The sequence below is a fragment of the Alligator mississippiensis genome, chromosome 4, assembly GCF_030867095.1.
Source record: "Alligator mississippiensis isolate rAllMis1 chromosome 4, rAllMis1, whole genome shotgun sequence".
Classification (NCBI taxonomy): Eukaryota; Metazoa; Chordata; order Crocodylia; family Alligatoridae; genus Alligator; species Alligator mississippiensis.
Genome location: NC_081827.1, coordinates 186,510,613 through 186,530,453, shown reverse-complemented (window position 1 = coordinate 186,530,453; position 19,841 = coordinate 186,510,613). Strand labels below are relative to the sequence as shown.

The window sequence follows — 19,841 nt, the reverse complement described above, 5'->3', positions numbered from 1 at the left end:
TGGGGGAAGGGGCACAGTTTGTTCTATTTGGATTTGTATAACTTCAACTCACAGAACAATTAATTTGAAGAAAACATCTGTCTGCACCAACATAACATAGCTAGTATCTAATTGATAAGGTACAGAGCTGGCTTCTGTGGAAGTTAAATTTGCAAGGGAACTGAAATTGTTCAAGGGTCTGGGAAGAGGCTCAGTATAAACAAATAATTGCTAATATGTGAAAAACTTAATTGTTGACAATTTATAAGTTGGAGAATGGAAGCATATGCAAGACTGTGATTGGAGTATGTGCCTGGATGGGGAAAGTAATAACCTCTATGTTCTTCTATGTGGGTTGCATAGACTTGGGGTCCTGCGGCATAAAAATAAGGTTATTCTTGGCTTTTGCCTAATACATTGTGCAGTCCTTACTCAATCATTAATTGATGCTTCCCCCAGAAACCTTGAGGCCTTTAGGTATTTTGTCTGAGAAAGGAATGAAGGGCACCCTTCAGTTCTCTATTCAAAGCCAGAGTAAGGTCAGGCTTCTCCAGGAGATCTCTGAAGAGTTCATAGAAATCAGCTTTTCACTCTCCTGTTGGAGTATTTGTTACTGCCTCTCGTGAGCAATAATAATTACCTTCCCAACATGGACCATTTTCAGACCTCTTCCTGGACCTTTCAGTGGAGTATCATAGTCATGGCCAGGCCCCAGTTTCTCTCTCTTTTCCCTTCCTCACACCCCAGTTCATGGAGTCACAGAAAGAAATAGTACAACTCTGGGCCCTGTAGTGCAACAGAGAGTGCTGAGTCTCTGTAATCGGCTTTTCACAATCTGCCTATGCAGCAAAACACGAGGCAATTCCAGCTATTTGGGAGCCTCTGGTTCTTCTCAAAATGTAGTTGTGAAAATGGGATCTTGTCTCATGAGAACATCAAACTCTAAAGCTATTTTAAAGTTTTTTACTAGCCAGCTGTGCTGCTGTTAATATACTGCTATACTTTCTTATCTAAGACTCAATGGCCATGTCTACATGAGACACTACCGTGCAGTGGTTACTGCACATCTATTTAGTACTTGTTTATACCTGACTTACTGCAGAGTCATACCGGCAATCACCATTTTTGTGACACTACTGCACAATAGCCTAATACTACTGCATAGTAGCGTCGTATCATGGTTTTTGCCATGCGATGCTACTGCGCAGTAGCATAAGACTACTGCGCAGTCAGAGACTTGTGTAGATGTTCCCAGTGTCTATATGAAAAGCCATGCCATTCTCTTTTAGATGAGCTAAAATATAAAAAAAACTGGGTAAGATTTTAAAAACTAACTAGTGACTCCAGGTGCCTCATTTTTTTGGGTGACCAATCTGAGACATTGTAAAGGAGCCTCAGTTTTAGTTGTTAAGGAAATCAGCATCTCAAGTTGCACACCCAAAATAAGGCAATCAAAGTAACTCATCACTTTTGAATGTTGTGGCCACTCTAGGATAATAATACCTGGAAAAAATTGATTGCTTTTCATTTGTGTTTAATGTCATCCAAAGAAACCAAGAAATTAAGAGCATTATAAAAAAAGTGTAAATTGAAGCTGAATATTAAAACCATGAATATAATGCTCTTTCTTCGAACCTATAATATGTTGATTTTTCACTTATTATGAAATTTATGAAAGTCATGTGAAGGCTGCCCAATATTCAGCTGTCCAGATACATTTTAAATTTGTCAATAAACTTCCCAAATAACATTTACACCAAAGGTTTTTCATTGTTTTCCTCATCTGAACTATATTTTCTGCTGATATATATTTGCATACCTCACTTGAAATTATTCCTATACTTTAGCAGAGAGAATTTGGACTTCCAGTGAAGCCTTATCTAGTGTCATTTGAAATCCATGGAGTGATTCCCATTTTTGTGTTGGAGCTGAGGTAGACTGTTGGTATTTTTTTCATGTGGCCAAAAAACTCACAGGATATTTCATAGATTTCATAGATATTAAGGCTAGAAGGGACCTCGGAAGATCATCGAGTCCAGCCCCCTACCCCAGGGGCAGGAAGCCAGCTGGGGTCAAAGGATCCCAGCAAGATAAACGTCCAAATGTCTCTTAAAGGAGTCCAGAGTAGGTGCTTGCACCAACTGTGTGTTTCAGGCCTTGGGGGCTCGGACAGTAAAGAAGTTTTTCCTTATGTCCAGCCTAAAACGGTCTTGGAGGAGTTTGTGACTGTTTGACCTTGTCATCCCTTGGGGTGCTCTGGTGAACAGGCATTCCCCTAGATCCTGATGTACACCCCTTATATACTTGTAGGTAGCCACCAGGTCCCCCCTGAGCCTGTGCTTTTCCAGGCTGAAGAGTCCCATAGCTCTCAGCGTCTCATCATAAGGCCTGTTTTCCTGCCCTCCAAATCATATTGTCAAATGCAAAAAACCTCTTGTGTTAATAATGATTTATTATGACATGATTGTGTTTTATCATAAAGTTATTAAGTATTTTAATATTATCAATACTCATTTATCTATTTCTCCTTTAAACGGTTTATTGGTTTTTGCCCTGTCTTACTTCAAGTTAACCAGGGAACTGAAAATCTAGTTGTATTCTTTCTGCTTCTTTCATCATCATCTGTAATAAAGATTTAAATTGCAGGGATGTAAATAAAAGTGACAATTGTTTTAGTAATATGGGAGCCATAATTAAAGCCACTCTACTCCTCTATAACTGGGTTGGCTGTGCTGAACAAAGAGAAGTAGTAACTTGTATTTGTTAGCTAAGGAAATGTATAGGACATGAAGACACACAGGGAACAGGTACGTGGAATTTGTGGGAACTGTTCTTTCCTTGTTTCTGTAAGCATAACCTATTTTATCCACATGGGAGCAGATCCCCAGCTGGTGGCAATCAGCATGACTCCACTGAACCCAATGTTGCTATACTGCGCTGTGTTAACTGATGATCTTGCTCACAAAGACTATGCACTTCTAAAATGAAGCTTTTTCATCTGTGTCTTTTGGGGCGTGCGTGTTAGAATACCTTTTAAAATGTAGCATTGTATTATAATCAACCTATGAATTTTTTCTAACATGTTCTGTTTTTCAGAAAGGGATAATGTTACAATAAGTCAAATGATAATGGAATTGAGTGCAATGTACATTAGAAAAAAGGAAATATGTTCTGAAAGGAGGCTGTTTAAAATGGAAGTGAGTGAGGGTCATGATACAAAATGAAAGTGTGAAGAAGAGACACTGAAAATAATAATAAAACTTACCTCTAGGAGTTAAGAGGTCACATAGGATGTTACCCCATTGATTTCAGCTTTATTGTTCACATTGGTATAAGCACTGTTTATTGAATTCTTTAAATAATGAGATGTGTATATTATATGTATATATGGTTACTTGCAGTTATTGAAGTAAACAAGAAGGACATAGTCTTCCTGATAGATGGCACAACTGCAATGGGAAGCACCCATTTTTCTGCAATCCGTGATTTCATTGCCAAAATCGTCCAAAGGCTGGAAATTGGACCAGACCTCATCCAAGTAGCTGTGGCACAATACGCAGATACTGTAAAACCAGAATTCTATTTTAATGATCATCAGTCCAGAAAAGACGTCCATTCTGCTGTGAGGAAAATAAAATTAATGGGTGGTTCAACACTCAATACTGGTTTGGCCTTGGACTTTGTTAGAAACAACTTCTTCGTCAGTTCTACAGGGTGTAGGATTGATGAAGGTGTTTTGCCTATGCTAGTCCTTGTTACGAGTGGCAAATCCAGAGATGATATTACCCAACCCGTAGCAGAGATGAAAAGGAGCAGGATAATGGTTCTTACCATTGGATCCAAAAATGCAGACAAGTCGGAACTTCAAGTAATTGCCCACGAGCCAGAACTTGTTTTCAGTGCAGATGACTTCCGCGTCCAACCCCTGCAAGCCCTTCTTCCTAGAGTGCTGACACCTCTAAAAACACTCTCTGGAGCAGTGATCATTCAAGAAATACCATCAGGTGAGCATGCTTTTTTAAACAAAGTAGATGCCTTTGACTTCGTTTGTATTCCTTATTGTAAACAAGTAGAGCTACTGAAGAATCCATAATGAATAATCCAGAGCTGGTAAATTTGGCCACTTTTTCCATTTGCAAAATGATTGTGGAAAGATTCATATATTTGTTATTTATATTTTTTCATTCATTTATTTGTCAGAAATATTTAAATGTTTAACGTTGATGTATATGCTTTAGTAGTTTGTTGCTTAAGTACTGAGGTATTGTTTCTTCCTTCTGATTAGATAATTAGCAACTTTTGAATCCTATCAGCAAATATAGTTGGAAATTCAGTTTTGGAAGATACTTGATTTTAGTGAAAGTAATGTGCTTGTGGTAATACAGCTAGACCATTGCGATTTTTAGTGAAAGAAAATCTGACAAGTCTATGCACATTGTTGAGTTGAAAATCACCCTCAGATCCAAAAAAAAATTTGCAGAATTTTTTTCTACTTCATTCACTTAGTTCTAGTGCAGAGTGGAATTTAGGACTGTTCTGTTTTTCTATTTCGTGTGTAATTAAAAATATCAGTTGAAGTCAATGGATACTTTATATTGAATCTTTCCATTGACTTGAGTAGCTTTTAGTTAAAAACTATACACAAATGTCTTCTAGTTTACTATGTATTTTAAACGGTGGTTTTATCTGCTGAAAGATTTTGAGCTATAGTTTTTCTCAGGGGTTTTTAGTGAGGGAAACATATCAGACTGCATTTGTGTCATTAGAAAATATAAATGATCACATTCTGAATTGAATTCCCATACCATAGGAACATTAGAGAAACTGAGCCTCTTCCAGCTGCCATTCAGTTCAACAGAGAGGCTTCCATTGACTTATATAGCCAGGGTCACATTATTTTTCAGGTTCTCCAAGCTACTGAAATTATAAGTTAGGGTGCAGGGAATTTCTGCTGTTTTAAGGATTCTTTCAAAACTCAGTGAAATGATCTATATGGAGGGCTCTAGGTTGTAGCTGTGGTGGTCTAAGGACATATGCAGACAAGATTCTTTGGGTGAAGCTGATCTCTTTTATTAGACCAACTTAAATAGTTGGAAAAAACTGGAAAAAAAATCTATATGGAGGGCTGACATTTTAAAATAAATTCACCAATACTTGTCCTTAATTAAGATGAATATCACGGAATAGTCTATCATTTAATAAGCTATTTCAAAACATGTTTTCTGCTAATACAGTGTTGCATGGCTATGTATCAACCCTGACATTTTTATTTCTATGTATAAATTAAAAATGTCCTCATTCTTTAAAATGTTATACACACTGCTTCTCTTTTTGTCTGTTTCTCTTTTTCTGTTATATAGTACACATAGCCATAAGCACACTCTGTAGGCAAGTAAGTCTTCCTCTCCAACAGCCCATTGCTAATTATTACCACTCAGTGGGCATGTCGACATGTGCGTTAATGCACCATAATTATCACGTATTAAGTTGAGCACGTATAATAACAGGTATTAACTTAATGCGCCATAATTGGCATTACTGCACAGTAGTGCTGGTGTATGTTTTTTACTAATTCTGCAGCACATTAGCGCATTAGCGCAGCTTTCGCTGTGACATGCTAATGCACAGTAGAATTAGTCTACTGAGCTTCTAGCATCTTGTGTAGATGCGCCCAATGTGACATTTCAAGTGTTACATTTCTTTTTGTTTATCTGAAAATATTAGCCCAGATTGGAACTATTATCATAGTAGAAATTAGAGATATAGACAACAGATCTACTCATTGTTATTTGCCAGAAATCATTACCCTCCAAAGGGTCCAACATTTCTCTTTCATTTTTAATGCACTATTACTATAGTGAATATAAGGTAAGGGATAGTGATCCTGATAGTTTAATAAGCAAACTTGGAAAATGTGCAGTTGTTAAGCATTGTCCTTGACAAAAGAGCATTAAAATAACAAACCTATGTATACATGCACATGTACCATATATATGTGAAAGGGGCAGCAAACTGATGAATGACAGAGATATCTATTAAATCTCATGGCAGATGATAAATAATTTGTCACCTACAGTGTAATTTATCATATATCTATGACCTCATGTCCTGCTCATTAATCCAATATCTGGGGCCTTACACTAACATTTTCGATCCTTCAGCTGCTTCAAACCTCTGATGTATTTTTTTACACAACCTACAAGAAAAGATTTGATTCCTTCCTTCCTCATTCCCGTAAAATGGATTCTCCTCCAACAAAATGATCCAAGCTAAGTCCTTGATTCACTCCTGGAACAGTTACAGCTTTTTAGTACATAGAAATATAATGCTTTTCAGTTTAATAGTATAAGTCCTTTAAGAACTACAAGTGGAAGCTCTCTGATTTTGAAAAAGGGAGATTCCAAGACGAAATCCAGAGCCCTACTGAAGATAATAAGATTTTTATTATTGACCTCCATGGGGTCAGGATTTTATTATAAATTGGCCAATGAGATTTAGCATGGACTTCAAGCTCTGTGAAGGAGCTTAAATACTACCATAACATTGTGATATTTTTGTTTGGATCCTGTAGTTGTGCATATCTTTAGGCAAAAGGACCCAAAAGCTGATGTAGGGGGAATGTTCTGCTAGCACTGAATTAGTGTCATGGCTTTTAAGCCTGCATTTTTGTGCTAAAAGGGGCTATGGCTGCATCCAGGTTCTGTGTGATATGATTAAGCAAAAAAATGACTAAGTGAAGACTGTAGGATTATTCTGTATGTTAGGAAGACTCAGCCAAATGTTGAGCATTCCTTCTGCTTAGGTAATCGCTGACAGAAAAATGCTTATTTCCAAATATGCAGCAAGGGACAGTTTAGATGTAACAGTATCTTACATAGTCACGTCCATATGGTCATGTACCAGTGAAATTTATTTAAAGTGACCGCTCAAAATTGGTTACTTAACAGTAGTAGTCTTCTACAGAAAGTAGAGCCAAATTGTACTCTGTGGGCTAGATTCTGCTCCCAGATGCACCTTGTACATCTGGAGTAACTCTCCTGAAATCAGTGGAGTTCCTTTAGACATTGAGAGGAGGATTTGGTTCACTATACTTGAGGCTGCCTTTTTGGCTTCCTCAAGGAATAGGAAAGTGGCTGATGAGGCTGGTTGCTGGCATTAGTTCATTTGTCAGTGCCTGATAGAAGAGATTTTTTTCAGGTGCTGCAGGGTTAACATTTTCAATAAGGCTCCAGTGATGTTCACAAAGTATTATTAGATAGCATCTGCCTTACACCAGGGTAAATTTGGATAAGTATAGAAACAGCTCCTCAGTGGGTATATAAATTGATACTGATCCACTGAAGTCAATGAAACCAATTTATATTTGCTAAGGATCTGGCCCACTGTGCCTAGAGAAAAGGAAGTCCTTAGTTTTTTGCAGTGGATGAAATTGCCTCTGAAGGATCAGAGACTAGGCTCCATTACTAAACTTTGCCATTAAAATACTTGTTATAGAATGATTCAAGCAACAAAATGTCTAATAACTTTCAGTGTTATCCTTGCTGTTTATTTCTTGGACACTGTTTCATTTCTTGCTTGCTCTCCCTTTTCCCACATCTCTCTAACAAGGTATGCATGTGTGTACAGTATATACTGTATGCACACATGAAAATGTCTGTTATGTTTTCTATGATGTCTCATGTTATTTTCTGTGCTCTACTGCAGTTCAAGTAAACAAAAGGGATATCATCTTTCTTTTGGATGGATCACTCAACGTTGGAAATGCCAACTTCCCATTTGTGCGTGACTTTGTTTTGAAACTAGTTGACTACCTTGATGTTGGAATTGACAATATACGAATCGGCCTAATACAATTTAGTGACACTCCCAGAACTGAATTCTTTTTAAACACATATCTAATCAAATCAGAAATAATTAATCGCCTGGGCCAGTTGAAGCCTAAGGGAGGCTCAGTGTTGAACACTGGCTCTGCATTAGACTTTGTCCTTGCAAATCACTTCACTGAAGCAGGTGGGAGCAGGATAGATGAACAAGTTGAACAGATCCTAGTCCTGGTTACAGCAGGGCAATCTGCTGATGCATACTTGGATGCTTCCCATGCATTAGCTCGGGCCGGAGTGCTAACTTTTTGTGTTGGAGTTAGGAATGCCAATAAGGCAGAACTTGAGCAGATCGCATTTGATCCAAGAATGGTATATTTTACGGATGATTTCAGTTCTCTGGCAGCTTTACCACAGGAATTAATTAAACCTTTAACAACATATGTTAGTGGAGGTGTACAAGAAGTTCCACTCACCCCGTCAGGTAATACCTACCTTTCTTCAAGTTGACTTAATATTGGTCTTTCTTCTCTTGATTCCTTGCTTTAAATGTACTACAAACTTCTTTTTTTCCAAGGTCTTGAACCAGCAAAGCACGTAAGTCTACACTTAACTTTAAGCAGTGGCTATGCTCATTGAATCCTTAAGCTCATTGAAGTCAAATTTAACATGCTTACAGTTCAGCACATTTTTAAGTGCGTCACTGGATCAGGATCAAAAGATAGATCAGAGTGAGTCTTTGACCACCGTATCAAATATTCTGTTCACTTATGTTATGAGTCTTTTTGTCTTTCTTTTTATTTTTTGATAATGTGGAATATACTGACGTCTACTTAATGTGCTTGTATATACAGCAGCTCACACAGAGTGGTTACAGGTAAATTAGGTGGAGTTATTAAAATAGTACCATTCAGTATAGATGAATGAAAACAAAACCAAAGCATGTAAGTTTGGAATCTAGTTATTTCCATTTGGTACAGCTTCCTCTCCTCCCCCCAGTAGTAGTGGGTTGGCATGGCTGTAGCTGAGGGCAAAATCTTACTCCCAGTATAAATTTAATGAGTTAAAAAGTCTTTGAGAGTTTTTGACATTTTTGACATTAGCTACAGAAACATTTCTGGGAGGGTTAACTTGATTTAAACAGGTATTTGCTCAATAGTTGTTTTATTGTGGCTCTGACCACTCGGAGACATTAAAAAGACTAGGATCAACTAGCGATGGAAAGGAGACAATTAAAAGCAACATGGCAGATGGATATCAAATTCTCCCCAAGAATTCTAAAATAGGTGAAAGGTTCCCATATATAATTAAAGTATGGATCTTAAAGGGCCATTCCTCTGCCATTTCTCTAGGTCATGGTGGGAGAGGGGAGTGAATTACAGCAGTCCTTTAAAGGGTGCAGCTCACTTCCTTTCTTGAGACTAGTCATTTATGAGGGCAGTGGGGCAGGGAAATCAAGCCAAGTGCCTGCAGAATTCTGCTAGGTCCATGTTCACTTGATCACAGTGAGCAATATATTGTACTCAAAACTCAGACCAAAACTCTAAGTAAAGCCAAGGAAGTCTGTGAGAAGGGGTTCTTTTTCTCTATTCCCTATTTAGCTAAATAAATCAAGGGCACTGTCAAGCCCTTTTAGCACTGAGATATTTCAGTAGAGGAAAACCACTCGGATACTTTATACCATATTTTCTTGAATGCAACACTCATTTTTCCCAAAACCCGGTTGTAGAAAGTTGGATTGTGCAATATAGGCAAGGAAATATGGTTAGAACACTTTTTGCTGCTTCCTGGGCAAAAGTGAAAGTAAAGTCTGCACTCAGTTCCCATAGGGAACACAACATTGAGCAGGCTCAGCTCATTAGCTCAGCTCTCGTACTACAAAGAAAGATCTTTTTTTCTTCATTCTGCCGTTCAAAAACAAGGTGTATATGGTATATGAGAAAATATGGTATATTAATATCCTGCTCCTTTAAAGAAAAGTTTCTCTGATGAAATTCAAAAGGAGAAAAAGCCTTCATATTCTTATTTCCTTTTATTTTGAATTCATTCTAGAAAGCAAGAAAGATATTTTATTCATGATTGATGGTTCAGCCAACTTATTGGGTCAGTTCCCTGCAGTCCGAGACTTTGTGCACAGAATTATTTCTGACCTCAATGTGAGTCCAGATGCCATCCGAGTTGCTGTAGTTCAGTTCAGTGACAATGTTCAAGTTGAATTCAACTTCAGTGAGTTGCCATCGAAGCAAGACATGCTTCTAAAAGTTAAACGGATGAAGATAAAAACTGGGAAGCAACTGAACATAGGTTCTGCACTGGATTATGCAGTGAGGAACCTGTTTGTGAAGAATGCTGGGAGCAGGATTGAAGAAGGAGTTCCTCAGTTTTTGGTCCTACTTGCTGCTGGGAAATCATCTGATAGTGTGGAAGATGCAGCGGAGGCCCTGAAACGAGCTGGTGTTGTCACTTTTATTATCAAAGCCAGGACTGCAGAGCAAGTAGAACTTGAAAGGATAGTTTACGATCCACAATTTATTCTGAGTGTGGATTCCCTTTCTAGAATTGGAGAAATTCAGTCAAACATAGTAAACCTATTGAAAACCATACAATATCAACCAACAGGTACAGAAATGCAGTTTCATTTGTTTCTAAAATGCTGAATTAGATGTCTTTTAGATGACTGAAAAATTGTAGTAGACAACACTTGTAAATTAACATTATATACATAATGATGTTTCGTTGTCTTTATTTAAAACTCACTGAAGTCAGTGGAAAGACTCCCAGTGATTGGACTTGGATTAGGCATATGACTTAAATCAAGACCAATATATTTGAAATTATTTAAAAAATGCTATTGCCTGTTATTGAGGCTATGGTTCTGCAAAGCACTGAAGTGCAGGCTTAACTTTAAACACAAATAATCCCACTGAAGTAAAAGCCTGTTTTACAATAATAGGCAGACTTTGTCCTCAAAATCTTAAGTAGTTTTCAGGGTTTTGGTTGTAGCTGTGTTGTCTAAGGACAGAGTCAGGCAAGGTTCTTTGAGTAGATGTGATATCTTTCATTAGACCAACTGAGGAGTTGGAAAAAAGTTCTAGACAAGCTTTTGGGCGCAGTCACCCTTCTTCAGGCATAGGGAGTCTCTGCTGGTCTGAGACTGCAAGGAATGGAGAAGCTAAAAGTGTGGCAGGATGTCAGTGAAAATGTAAATAGGTAGGAATTTGAAAGACAGAAGGTAAAGCAGGTTGTAATGTGTCATAAATCCAATGCCTATACTGAGTCCATGATTTTTTATATCCAGTAGATTTATGAAGTGAAGTTTGTAGGCTCATTTACGAAAGGTGAGAAAGATGAGCTATGAAAAACGAGCCTACTAACTTCACTTCATCAACCTCCTGGATACAAAAAATCATGGACTCAATATAGACATTGGATTTATGATACATTACTACCTGCCTGACATCTGATTTACCAGATACCTGCCTGACCTGACTTCTTACATTCTTCTTTTCCCCTACCTTTTCTCCCCTTTCCTCCCCTCCCCTCCTTTTCTGCCTTTTGTCTTCCTCATTTCCAACTAGTTCCTTTTTCATTGAGAGACTCTTTCACCTTGTATTATTATCACTGCAGTGTTTCTTTTTGGCCTGTCTTCCTCTGCTTTCTTCCCCCTCCCTTCCCTGTTTTACCTTTTGTTTTTCTAATTTCTACCTATTTATGTTTTCACTGACATCCTGCCACACTTTTAGCTTATCTCATTTCTTGCAGTCTCAGACCAGCAGAGACTCACTATGCCTGAAGAACGGCAACTGTGACCGAAAGCTTGCCAAGAACTTTTTTCTGAAAAGTTTTAAGAATTAAAAAAAAAATCAAAATATCAAAATGCTTTTACAAAAAGGTTTTTACTGTTTTCAGTCAGCATCATTTATCAGCAGGTATTTTGTGTGCACATGGTATTACTATTTTCTAAATTAGAGAGACACTCAGTGAAAGTTTTTCAACATCTTTGTCTCACCCTCCATAGCTCCATAGAGCACACTACGCAAAGTGCTAATATAATGCGCTACCTTTCAAGACCTGGATTGCTCTGGGACCTAACCTCTGGTTCCATTACCTCCCATTGAGCATCCCTGCTTGACAGCTAGCATTTCAGGGAAGAAGCAGCAGATACCTAAGGAGACACTTTACTGATCAAGCATAGCCCTTGTTGCCCATGTAGTGATTATCACTACACTATATCCATCTGTTTATTAGCCAAGAGTGTTTGACTGATGGTATGTCTACATTGATATTCAGGGTTGCTCTTAAGACATCTCCAGCCAACCAGAGCCAAGTGATCTTGTCTCCCTGATCTGTACTGTACACTGTATCCAACAGCAAGCCTAGCAACATGGTTCTTCTTTCTTCCTTTGCAGAGCCCTTCTAGTAATTGGTCTATAGATAACTTGTCTGTCCTTCTGGGTTTGTCTCTACTCATGGGCAAAAGAGAGAGAGAGAGAGGAGGAAGTAGGCCTGGAAATCAGAACCAGGCAGTTTGGGGAATGTAATTCCGGGTCTGTACACTCGGCTAAATTTCAAATACTACCAAAAGGGGTGACCTCAGTGTTAATTTCATACGTACAACATTAGCAAACTTGCAGGATTGGACATGACTGCCAAGCAGAGTTGAATTTAAAACCTGTACAATGTAACTGGATAGTGGGTATGGGCTTAGGGATGACCTTATGGTTGATCCTACCCATCAGTGGATATAGGCTGACTGGATACAGATGACAAACTTTAAATAAATTGAATCAACAATTATGATGCCTGACCTAGAATCCCAAGAATTTCTGTGCATAAAATGATTCACAAAAAGAAGAATGTCTACCTATACAGATAATTTTACTTAAGTTCTTCTCTAATTTTTTTCCAAACCACAGTTGTTGGAGATGAGAAGAAGGATGTGGTGTTTCTGATTGATGGCTCGGATGGTGCGAGAAGTGGGTTCTCTTTTCTAAAGAACTTTGTTTTACGTATGGTTGAAAGCCTGGACATCAGTCGTGACAGAGTTCATGTTGCTGTAGCACAGTACAGCAATGTCATCAGACCTGAGTTCCTTTTTAACAGCTACTATGATAAAGCAGATGTTATTAGAGCCATTCAGGGCATGTCTGTTATGGGAGGGTCTCCTCTCAACACTGGTGCAGCCTTGGACTATCTCATAAAGCAGATATTTACTGCTCAAGGTGGGAGCAGGATTGCTGAAAATGTCCCTCAATTCCTGATTTTGCTGACTGCTGACAGATCAAGGGACGATGTGCGAAGGCCCTCAGTGGTCTTGAAGACAAGTGGTGCTGTGCCTTTTGGCATTGGCATTGGAAACGCTGATATCACGGAAATGCAGACAATTTCATTTGTCCCAGACTTTGCTGCTGTTGTCCCTGACTTCAATCAACTGGATACTGTACAGCAGCTCATTTCAGACCGAGTCACTCGGCTAACCAAAAAAGAAATAGAAACACTAGCCCCGGATCTGCTTTTTCCATCACCCAGTCCAGGTGGGCAGATGTTTATCAGCTGTTTTTCATGTGGGGGTATTGTTGTGCTAGTCAGTATCTGCAACAAAATTAAAAAACCCTGATTTTTAAATAATGTGGGGTTGTGACACAAATAGAGAAAAAGCAAACACATTTACAATTGAGGCTCCAATTCTAACTGCTAATTTATCCTTTACTGAGGTAGGTTTGCTTTGCTAGGAACCATGTAATTACAATCAGCCACCCAAAAGCGCTTATAGTCCCCAATTGTACACCCAATTGTGGTTCATGATACCTCTACAGAGTGCAACTGAAGTCAATGAAGGATATTGACCCGAGTCTTAAAATAGATGAATGGGATATTACACTAGTCAGTAGCTTAATATTAGTGTTTTCCCCTTCCAATGAAAACTGAATAATTTAGATTTTATAATGGTGCTTTCCTACTATTGTGAATTAAAATCCCTATCCTGATAAATACTATTTTCCAGAAATTTATAATTTAGGTTCCACATTTTGCTTTGACATGAAACCTTACCATCAGGAGCCAACTTTTCTTTAGAGATAAGAGTAACCAGGAAAATAAGTTATAGGAGTTGAATGCAAAAGAACTGAGTGATGAGAAAGCAAGGAGAGAGAGAGCATGTGTGTTTGAAGGGGGGGGTGGTCAATGTATTCACTTTCAAAATATATCTCTGGGCTAGAGAGAAAACTTACAGTAAGTCCTCACTAGGAAATGTCTCTAAGAAAAAACTAATACGGTAATGTTATTTAGAATGACTCCTCACAATCCCCCTCGCGCCCCCCTGCCCCCCCCACCGATAATTCTCCTGGCTCTGGGGAAAGGGCAAATTATTTAACTCCTTTTCTTGGGACAGTTTATTTTCTGGTATGTATGTGAAAACCAAGTCTGGTGAATAGGGAAGAGTACAAAGCCAAGATTCTGCCCACCCCCTGCTTATTTTCCCACAAAAAGCGTATTGCAAGAGCAACTGCTACTCTTCCCTTATGGCCAATCACAATTTCAGCAGGGAAATAATGGAGACCTTAATATCCATAAGTCCCTCCTGCCGTGGCCAAGTAGGAGCTGAGATAATCTATGCCTTGTGTACACTAAATTATTCCTATATTTAGAATCTGGTTTTTAACACCCATTTCTTAAAATTAATGGATGCACCAGAATAAAGCTATATGAATTCAATAAAGGACAGAATTTGGCTTGGAAGGTTGGGTCTCCCTTAGAAGCTTGTGTCATAAATTGCAGTTACGTATGCATGGTGACTAGAGGTGACTTTTTCTAACTATTTGATATTTTGCTTAAGGCTTCATTGGGGAACTGATTTCCACTTGGTACCTTTTTGATCTGTGCAGTAGATTATACACTTTTTCTGAGCCTCTGATATGTTTTTTTAAACAGCTTCCCAGCTCTGGTAGGCCTTTTAACCTTCCTTTTAACTTCTAAAATGAGGAAATTGTTAGATGATACAAAATGTCCAAGGGCTCCTTAATAAATCATTTGAAGCTGAACATCTTTAAGGCCAGACAGATAAGCAGCAGAGAACTATATTTCATCATTTTGGGATCCATCAAAAGTAGATTTTCAAAAACTTGGGATGAAAGTCCTTGCTGAACACACTTGAAAATTGACTTGTCATGGGATTAAAGGGAATTTGCAAAGTTTCATGAATGACCAGGAAAAGGGAGTACCTAGTGAATTTGTAAAGTTTGCAGCTAATACTAAATTCTTCTGGGGAGTCAAATCCCAGTCTGATGATAAGGGGCTGCAGATAGATTTCACAAGACTAAGAAAATGATCAATAAAGTGGAAGATAAATGTAAACGTTAACAAGTGCAAAAGTGTTAACATAGGTTATGTATACTATATGTTTGTAACTATATGCATGTAATGCTAGACTCTGAGCTAACTGTTATAACTCAATTGTTGATAGTACTCTAAAAATATTGGATCAGTGTGCAGTAGAGACTAAAAAAGCTAATAAAATGTTGTGCATCATTAAGAAGAAAATGAAAGCAAAATAAGAAACAACATTATGTCATTGTATAAACTGATGCTGTACACATATCTTGAATGCTATGTGCAGTTCTGTTCTCCATATCAGAAAAGGATGTAGTAGAATTAGAAAAGGTGCAGGGAAGGGCAACAAAGATGAGCAGTATTATGGAACAGCTGCTACACCAGGAGAGACTGTAAGGGCTAGGACTCTTCAATTAGGAAAGAAGTTTGAAAGGGATATGATAAAGGTCTCTAAAATCATGAAGTAAATGGATAAAGTAATAGAAAATTGTTGTTCACCAAGCCCCAGAATGCAAGAACTAAGTGGGCACTATGGGGAGAAACCAAGAGGAGTATGAAAGTTTAAACAAGAGGAAGTAGCTCCTTACACAGTACATAGTTAAGCTTACAGAACTCAGTACTGCAGGAGTCTATAGAACCAGATAGTATAACTGGATTAAAAAAGGAGGACAGGTTGACTGGGAGCTATTAAACAGAAAAAAAATCAGGGATGCATCCTAAACCAAAGATATTCGATATCAGGGAGGGCATGTCACGGTATAGATCACTCTAGACATGCCCTATTTGTATCGTCTCATCTAAAGCTTGTACTAATTGCCACCTTAAGAGACAGAATGCTGAGCTAGATTGGCTATTGCTCTGACCCAGTACTTATGTTCTTTTTTCACAGTCAAGAAAGATGTGGTGTTTCTCATTGATGGTTCCCAGTTTGCTTCCTCTGAGTTCCAGCTAATTCGTGATTTCATTGTAAGGGTAGTAGACAGCTTGGATGTAGGTTTTGACACCACCCGCGTTGCAGTGGTCCAGTTCAGCACAGACCCCAAGGTTGAATTTCTGCTTAACACCCACTCTACCAAAGATGACGTGCAAAGTGCTGTGAGAAGACTAAGGCCCAAAGGTGGCAGAGAAGTTAATGTAGGAGATGCTCTGGAGTATGTAGCAAAGAATATCTTTACAAGACCCTCTGGAAGTCGCATAGAGGATGGTGTCCCTCAGTTTTTAATACTTCTCTCTTCCCGCAAGTCTAATGATGAAGTAGTGGCCCCTGCAGTCCAAATCAAACAAGTTGGTGTGGCACCTCTGGTTATAGCAAAAAATGTGGATCCTGAGGAGTTGGCTCAGATTTCTCTTAGCCCTGAATATGTATACCAAGTCACAAACTTCCAGGAATTGCCCAGCATAGAACAGAAGCTGCTGAGTCCTCTTACATCCCTGACTGCTGATGACATAAAAGGGATCCTGGGAGATGTATCTCTCCCTCCAGGTAAGAGTGTCTGAAATAACTTTATAGTCCTTTACTTTCAGTAAATGAAATATTTTCCCCCTTAAAAACAAGTATGGCACATTTCCACTATCAGGAGAATGGAGATTCATTAGACCGTTCAGACTGTTGGTCATCCCTGTAGATGAGCATATAGGTTTTTGGGTCAAGAGCTGCATTACTTTTCTTGCGCTTACTCATTCAAAGTGTTCTCTAATTAAAACAAACAGAAATCTGAGGCAGATGAAGCTAGGAACATTGAATAAAAATAACTGAATAAAAAGTAAATGTCAAAGAATTATGGAGCTAGTTAATTGTGTGCTTACAATTGTAGACATCTCAATTCAAAATGAACCTTATAGTAAAGATGAGGCAAAAAAAGTTTGATACTTCAATAATTTTATTTTCTCCTTAATATTTTTGTTTTCCTGCAGATGGTGAAGGTGATGAAAGGGACATAGTCTTCCTCATTGATAGCTCTGATAGTGTCAGGACTGATGGACTTGCTCACATTCGAGATTTCATCATTAAAATTGTTCAGCAGCTCAATGTCGGTCCAAACAAAGTGAGAATTGGTGTGGTTCAGTTTAGTAATGATGTGTTTCCTGAGTTCTACTTAAAAACACACAAAACCAAAACTGCAGTAGTAGATGCCATACGTCGCCTGAGGTTCAGAGGAGGATCTCCACTGAATGCTGGGAAAGCTCTGGACTATGTTGTGAAGAATTACTTCATTAAGTCTGCAGGAAGCAGAATAGAAGATACGGTCCCTCAGCATTTAGTTCTGTTCCTTGGAGAGAGGTCCCAGGATGACGTTAACAGACCTTCTTCTGTGATCACCTCGGTTGGGATTACAAGTCAAGGCGTTGGAGCAAGGAATGCAGACAGAACTCAGCTGGAGAGGATAACCAATGATCCTAGACTTGTATTCACAGTCAGAGATTTTCCAGATCTTCCAAGCATAGAAAGCAGGTTCCTCCAACCAATTTTACGACCTCAAATATATACAACTGAACCGCCTATATTTATAGACATGAGTAAGTCTTTTTTTCATACTGGGAAAATATTGCAGAGGTCTGATATAGAGCATGGGGTAAAATCCTAATAATCTGTGAAGCAATTTAGAAATAGTGCCTTTAGTTACTACTACTTTTTTTTTTTTCTGCATCACACTAAATACTTGCTGAAAGAAACTTGAAGGACATAGAAAATAATAGAATGTATAGATAGTAGAATAGAATAATAGATAGTAGGAGGAAAAATTTTCCTCATAAAATAAAGAACATCTCATCATTGTGCTTTATATTACATTTCTTTCCAGTATATGAAAAAAATGTACAAGGCCGAAGAAAATTCAAAATGAGATGAAAATAATAGCAAAATTGAATGGGTATGTCAAACCTAATGTTAGGGTCAACCTTGAGGGTTGGGCCTTAACCAATCAGAGCTACATAAACTGCCTTTCCTATCTCAGGGCTGTCCAACTGGTGGGCTGCAGGCCACATGTGGCCTGCAAGGTGTTACATTGCAGCCCCCAGGGGCTTCAAGAACAGGTAGAGTCACAGGTCCCCCTCTCTCCAGCTTCCTTTTCTCTGCCCCACCTGGCAGGGCAGTGCAGCGCAGCACACACGACTCAGGGAGCTTGCAGCCACGGCCCCCTGAGAGGTGAGGTGCAGGTGGAAAACCTAGAGTGAGGAGGGATGCCCAGTGCAGTTGGGGCTGGAGAGGTGTTCCTGGGTGTACAGTGCAGTGGCAGGGAAGGCTGCCTGGGGGCCCTGTGCACCCAGGGGAGGGGCATGCAGAGCACAGCCCTAGGGGCTCATGTCCCCCACTGGTGCAGCCCCCAGCTGCTTAGAAGTCAGACAGATCTGTTTTACTTTTTGGCCACACCAAAGCAGCTCTCTTGTACTCTCTATTCTATGTGTGTGATCTTTCGAAGAACCGCCTGCAGACTACTTGTCCCTCCTTCTGTGCTTGGTTCTAATTATAGGTCACAGAAATAGGATGTGAGATGCAGACAGACTTGCTACTTACAGACTTTCTATGGGAAGTCCTATGGGAAGGTCTTCCTGTAGGGAGGCTTGCAGACAGAAAAGGTGTGAGCCAGAAGGTGAGTGGGTGTTAGGGTTAGCACCAAACCCAGTTCAGAAGAACCAGTGGTGAGGTTTATGTGTTTTCAGTGTAAATGGTTGATGGGTCCAAACTTGAGGGACACTTTGATTTTGACCCTAACTGTTGGCATACCTAATGTTAGTTCACATAGAACTTGCTCAAAATTCCACTGAAGTCAATAGAAGGACTCTCAGTGATGCCAAACATTTTTGGATCAGACATATATTTAGAAGTTTTGCTAACCTAAAAATGTATTAAAGCATTTTTCTAGAATAGTGAGGAATCAGTATTTCATTTTGTATTTGCAATATTTTTGTTTGTATTCTAGCTCTGCACTGGTTTCAGTGAGGGTCTTGATTTATGGTTTATGATCATTTGTGAATTACATTTTTTTTACAATTTTTTTTTGCTTAGCAGTTCTTTTATTTTTCACTGGAATCCAGTAATAAATGAACCAATTATACCACAAACAGGAATTGTTATGGACTTATACTCCTTGGCTACTTATTCTTTTGAAATTAAATAACTAATTTCCATTTCTTCATGCAAACACCACTCTCTTTCTATAACAACCCTGAGTTGCACTTGTATTATTCTGTGAGTATCCTGTACCCAGTCCCCTCAAGACTTCTCCTTCCTGTCTTTGACTTATTTTGCTCTCAAGAGGCCATGTCTAGTTAATGTTCCTCCAAATTCATGTTTCTAAATGGCTTCTACAAATCCCACATTTTGGGGAGACGTCTGGGAGTGTGTGGAATTTGGAGACAGCAGCCTGTCCAGCCCTGTCCTGCTACAAGAAATATTGCTAAAAACTTACCCTGAAACAGCAAAACATGTAAGAGTGAACATCCAGGCTTGTTGTGGGCATAACAGACTTCTTACTTTTGTATATGCTCCAGGGTTTGGAGGGAGGAGGAGGTACTTTAGTTACAATGGCTCCAAGAGGTGCTTTAATTAAAGTGCCGCTGCATCTCCTATATCAGCTTCCCTGCAGTTAAAAATGGTGGTGGGGATGCTTCAACTAAAGCTTGTCAAACGAGCTTTTGTTCAAGTGCCTCCACCACCATTTTTAAGCGCACAGATGCTGATACATGAGATGCAGGAGGTTGGTGGAGCACAGC

The 19,841-nt window shown here is 38.9% G+C and overlaps 1 protein-coding gene across 7 annotated transcripts in view; it reads left to right on the top strand.

Annotated features, from left to right (window-relative positions):
* The window catches only part of COL6A3 (collagen type VI alpha 3 chain), a 123,205-nt gene that overhangs the window by 42,017 nt on the left and 61,347 nt on the right, over nt 1-19,841 (top strand). For 6 of the 7 annotated variants that reach the window (XM_014594261.3, XM_019492005.2, XM_014594262.3 and 3 more), the window contains 6 exons: nt 3,381-3,983; nt 7,684-8,283; nt 9,852-10,418; nt 12,716-13,333; nt 16,018-16,611; nt 17,043-17,645. In XM_014594261.3, coding sequence (XP_014449747.1) covers nt 3,381-3,983; nt 7,684-8,283; nt 9,852-10,418; nt 12,716-13,333; nt 16,018-16,611; nt 17,043-17,645 — 3,585 coding nt within the window. The remainder of the gene's footprint in view (nt 1-3,380; nt 3,984-7,683; nt 8,284-9,851; nt 10,419-12,715; nt 13,334-16,017; nt 16,612-17,042; nt 17,646-19,841) is intronic. The other variant, XM_014594263.3, reaches the window with a different exon arrangement.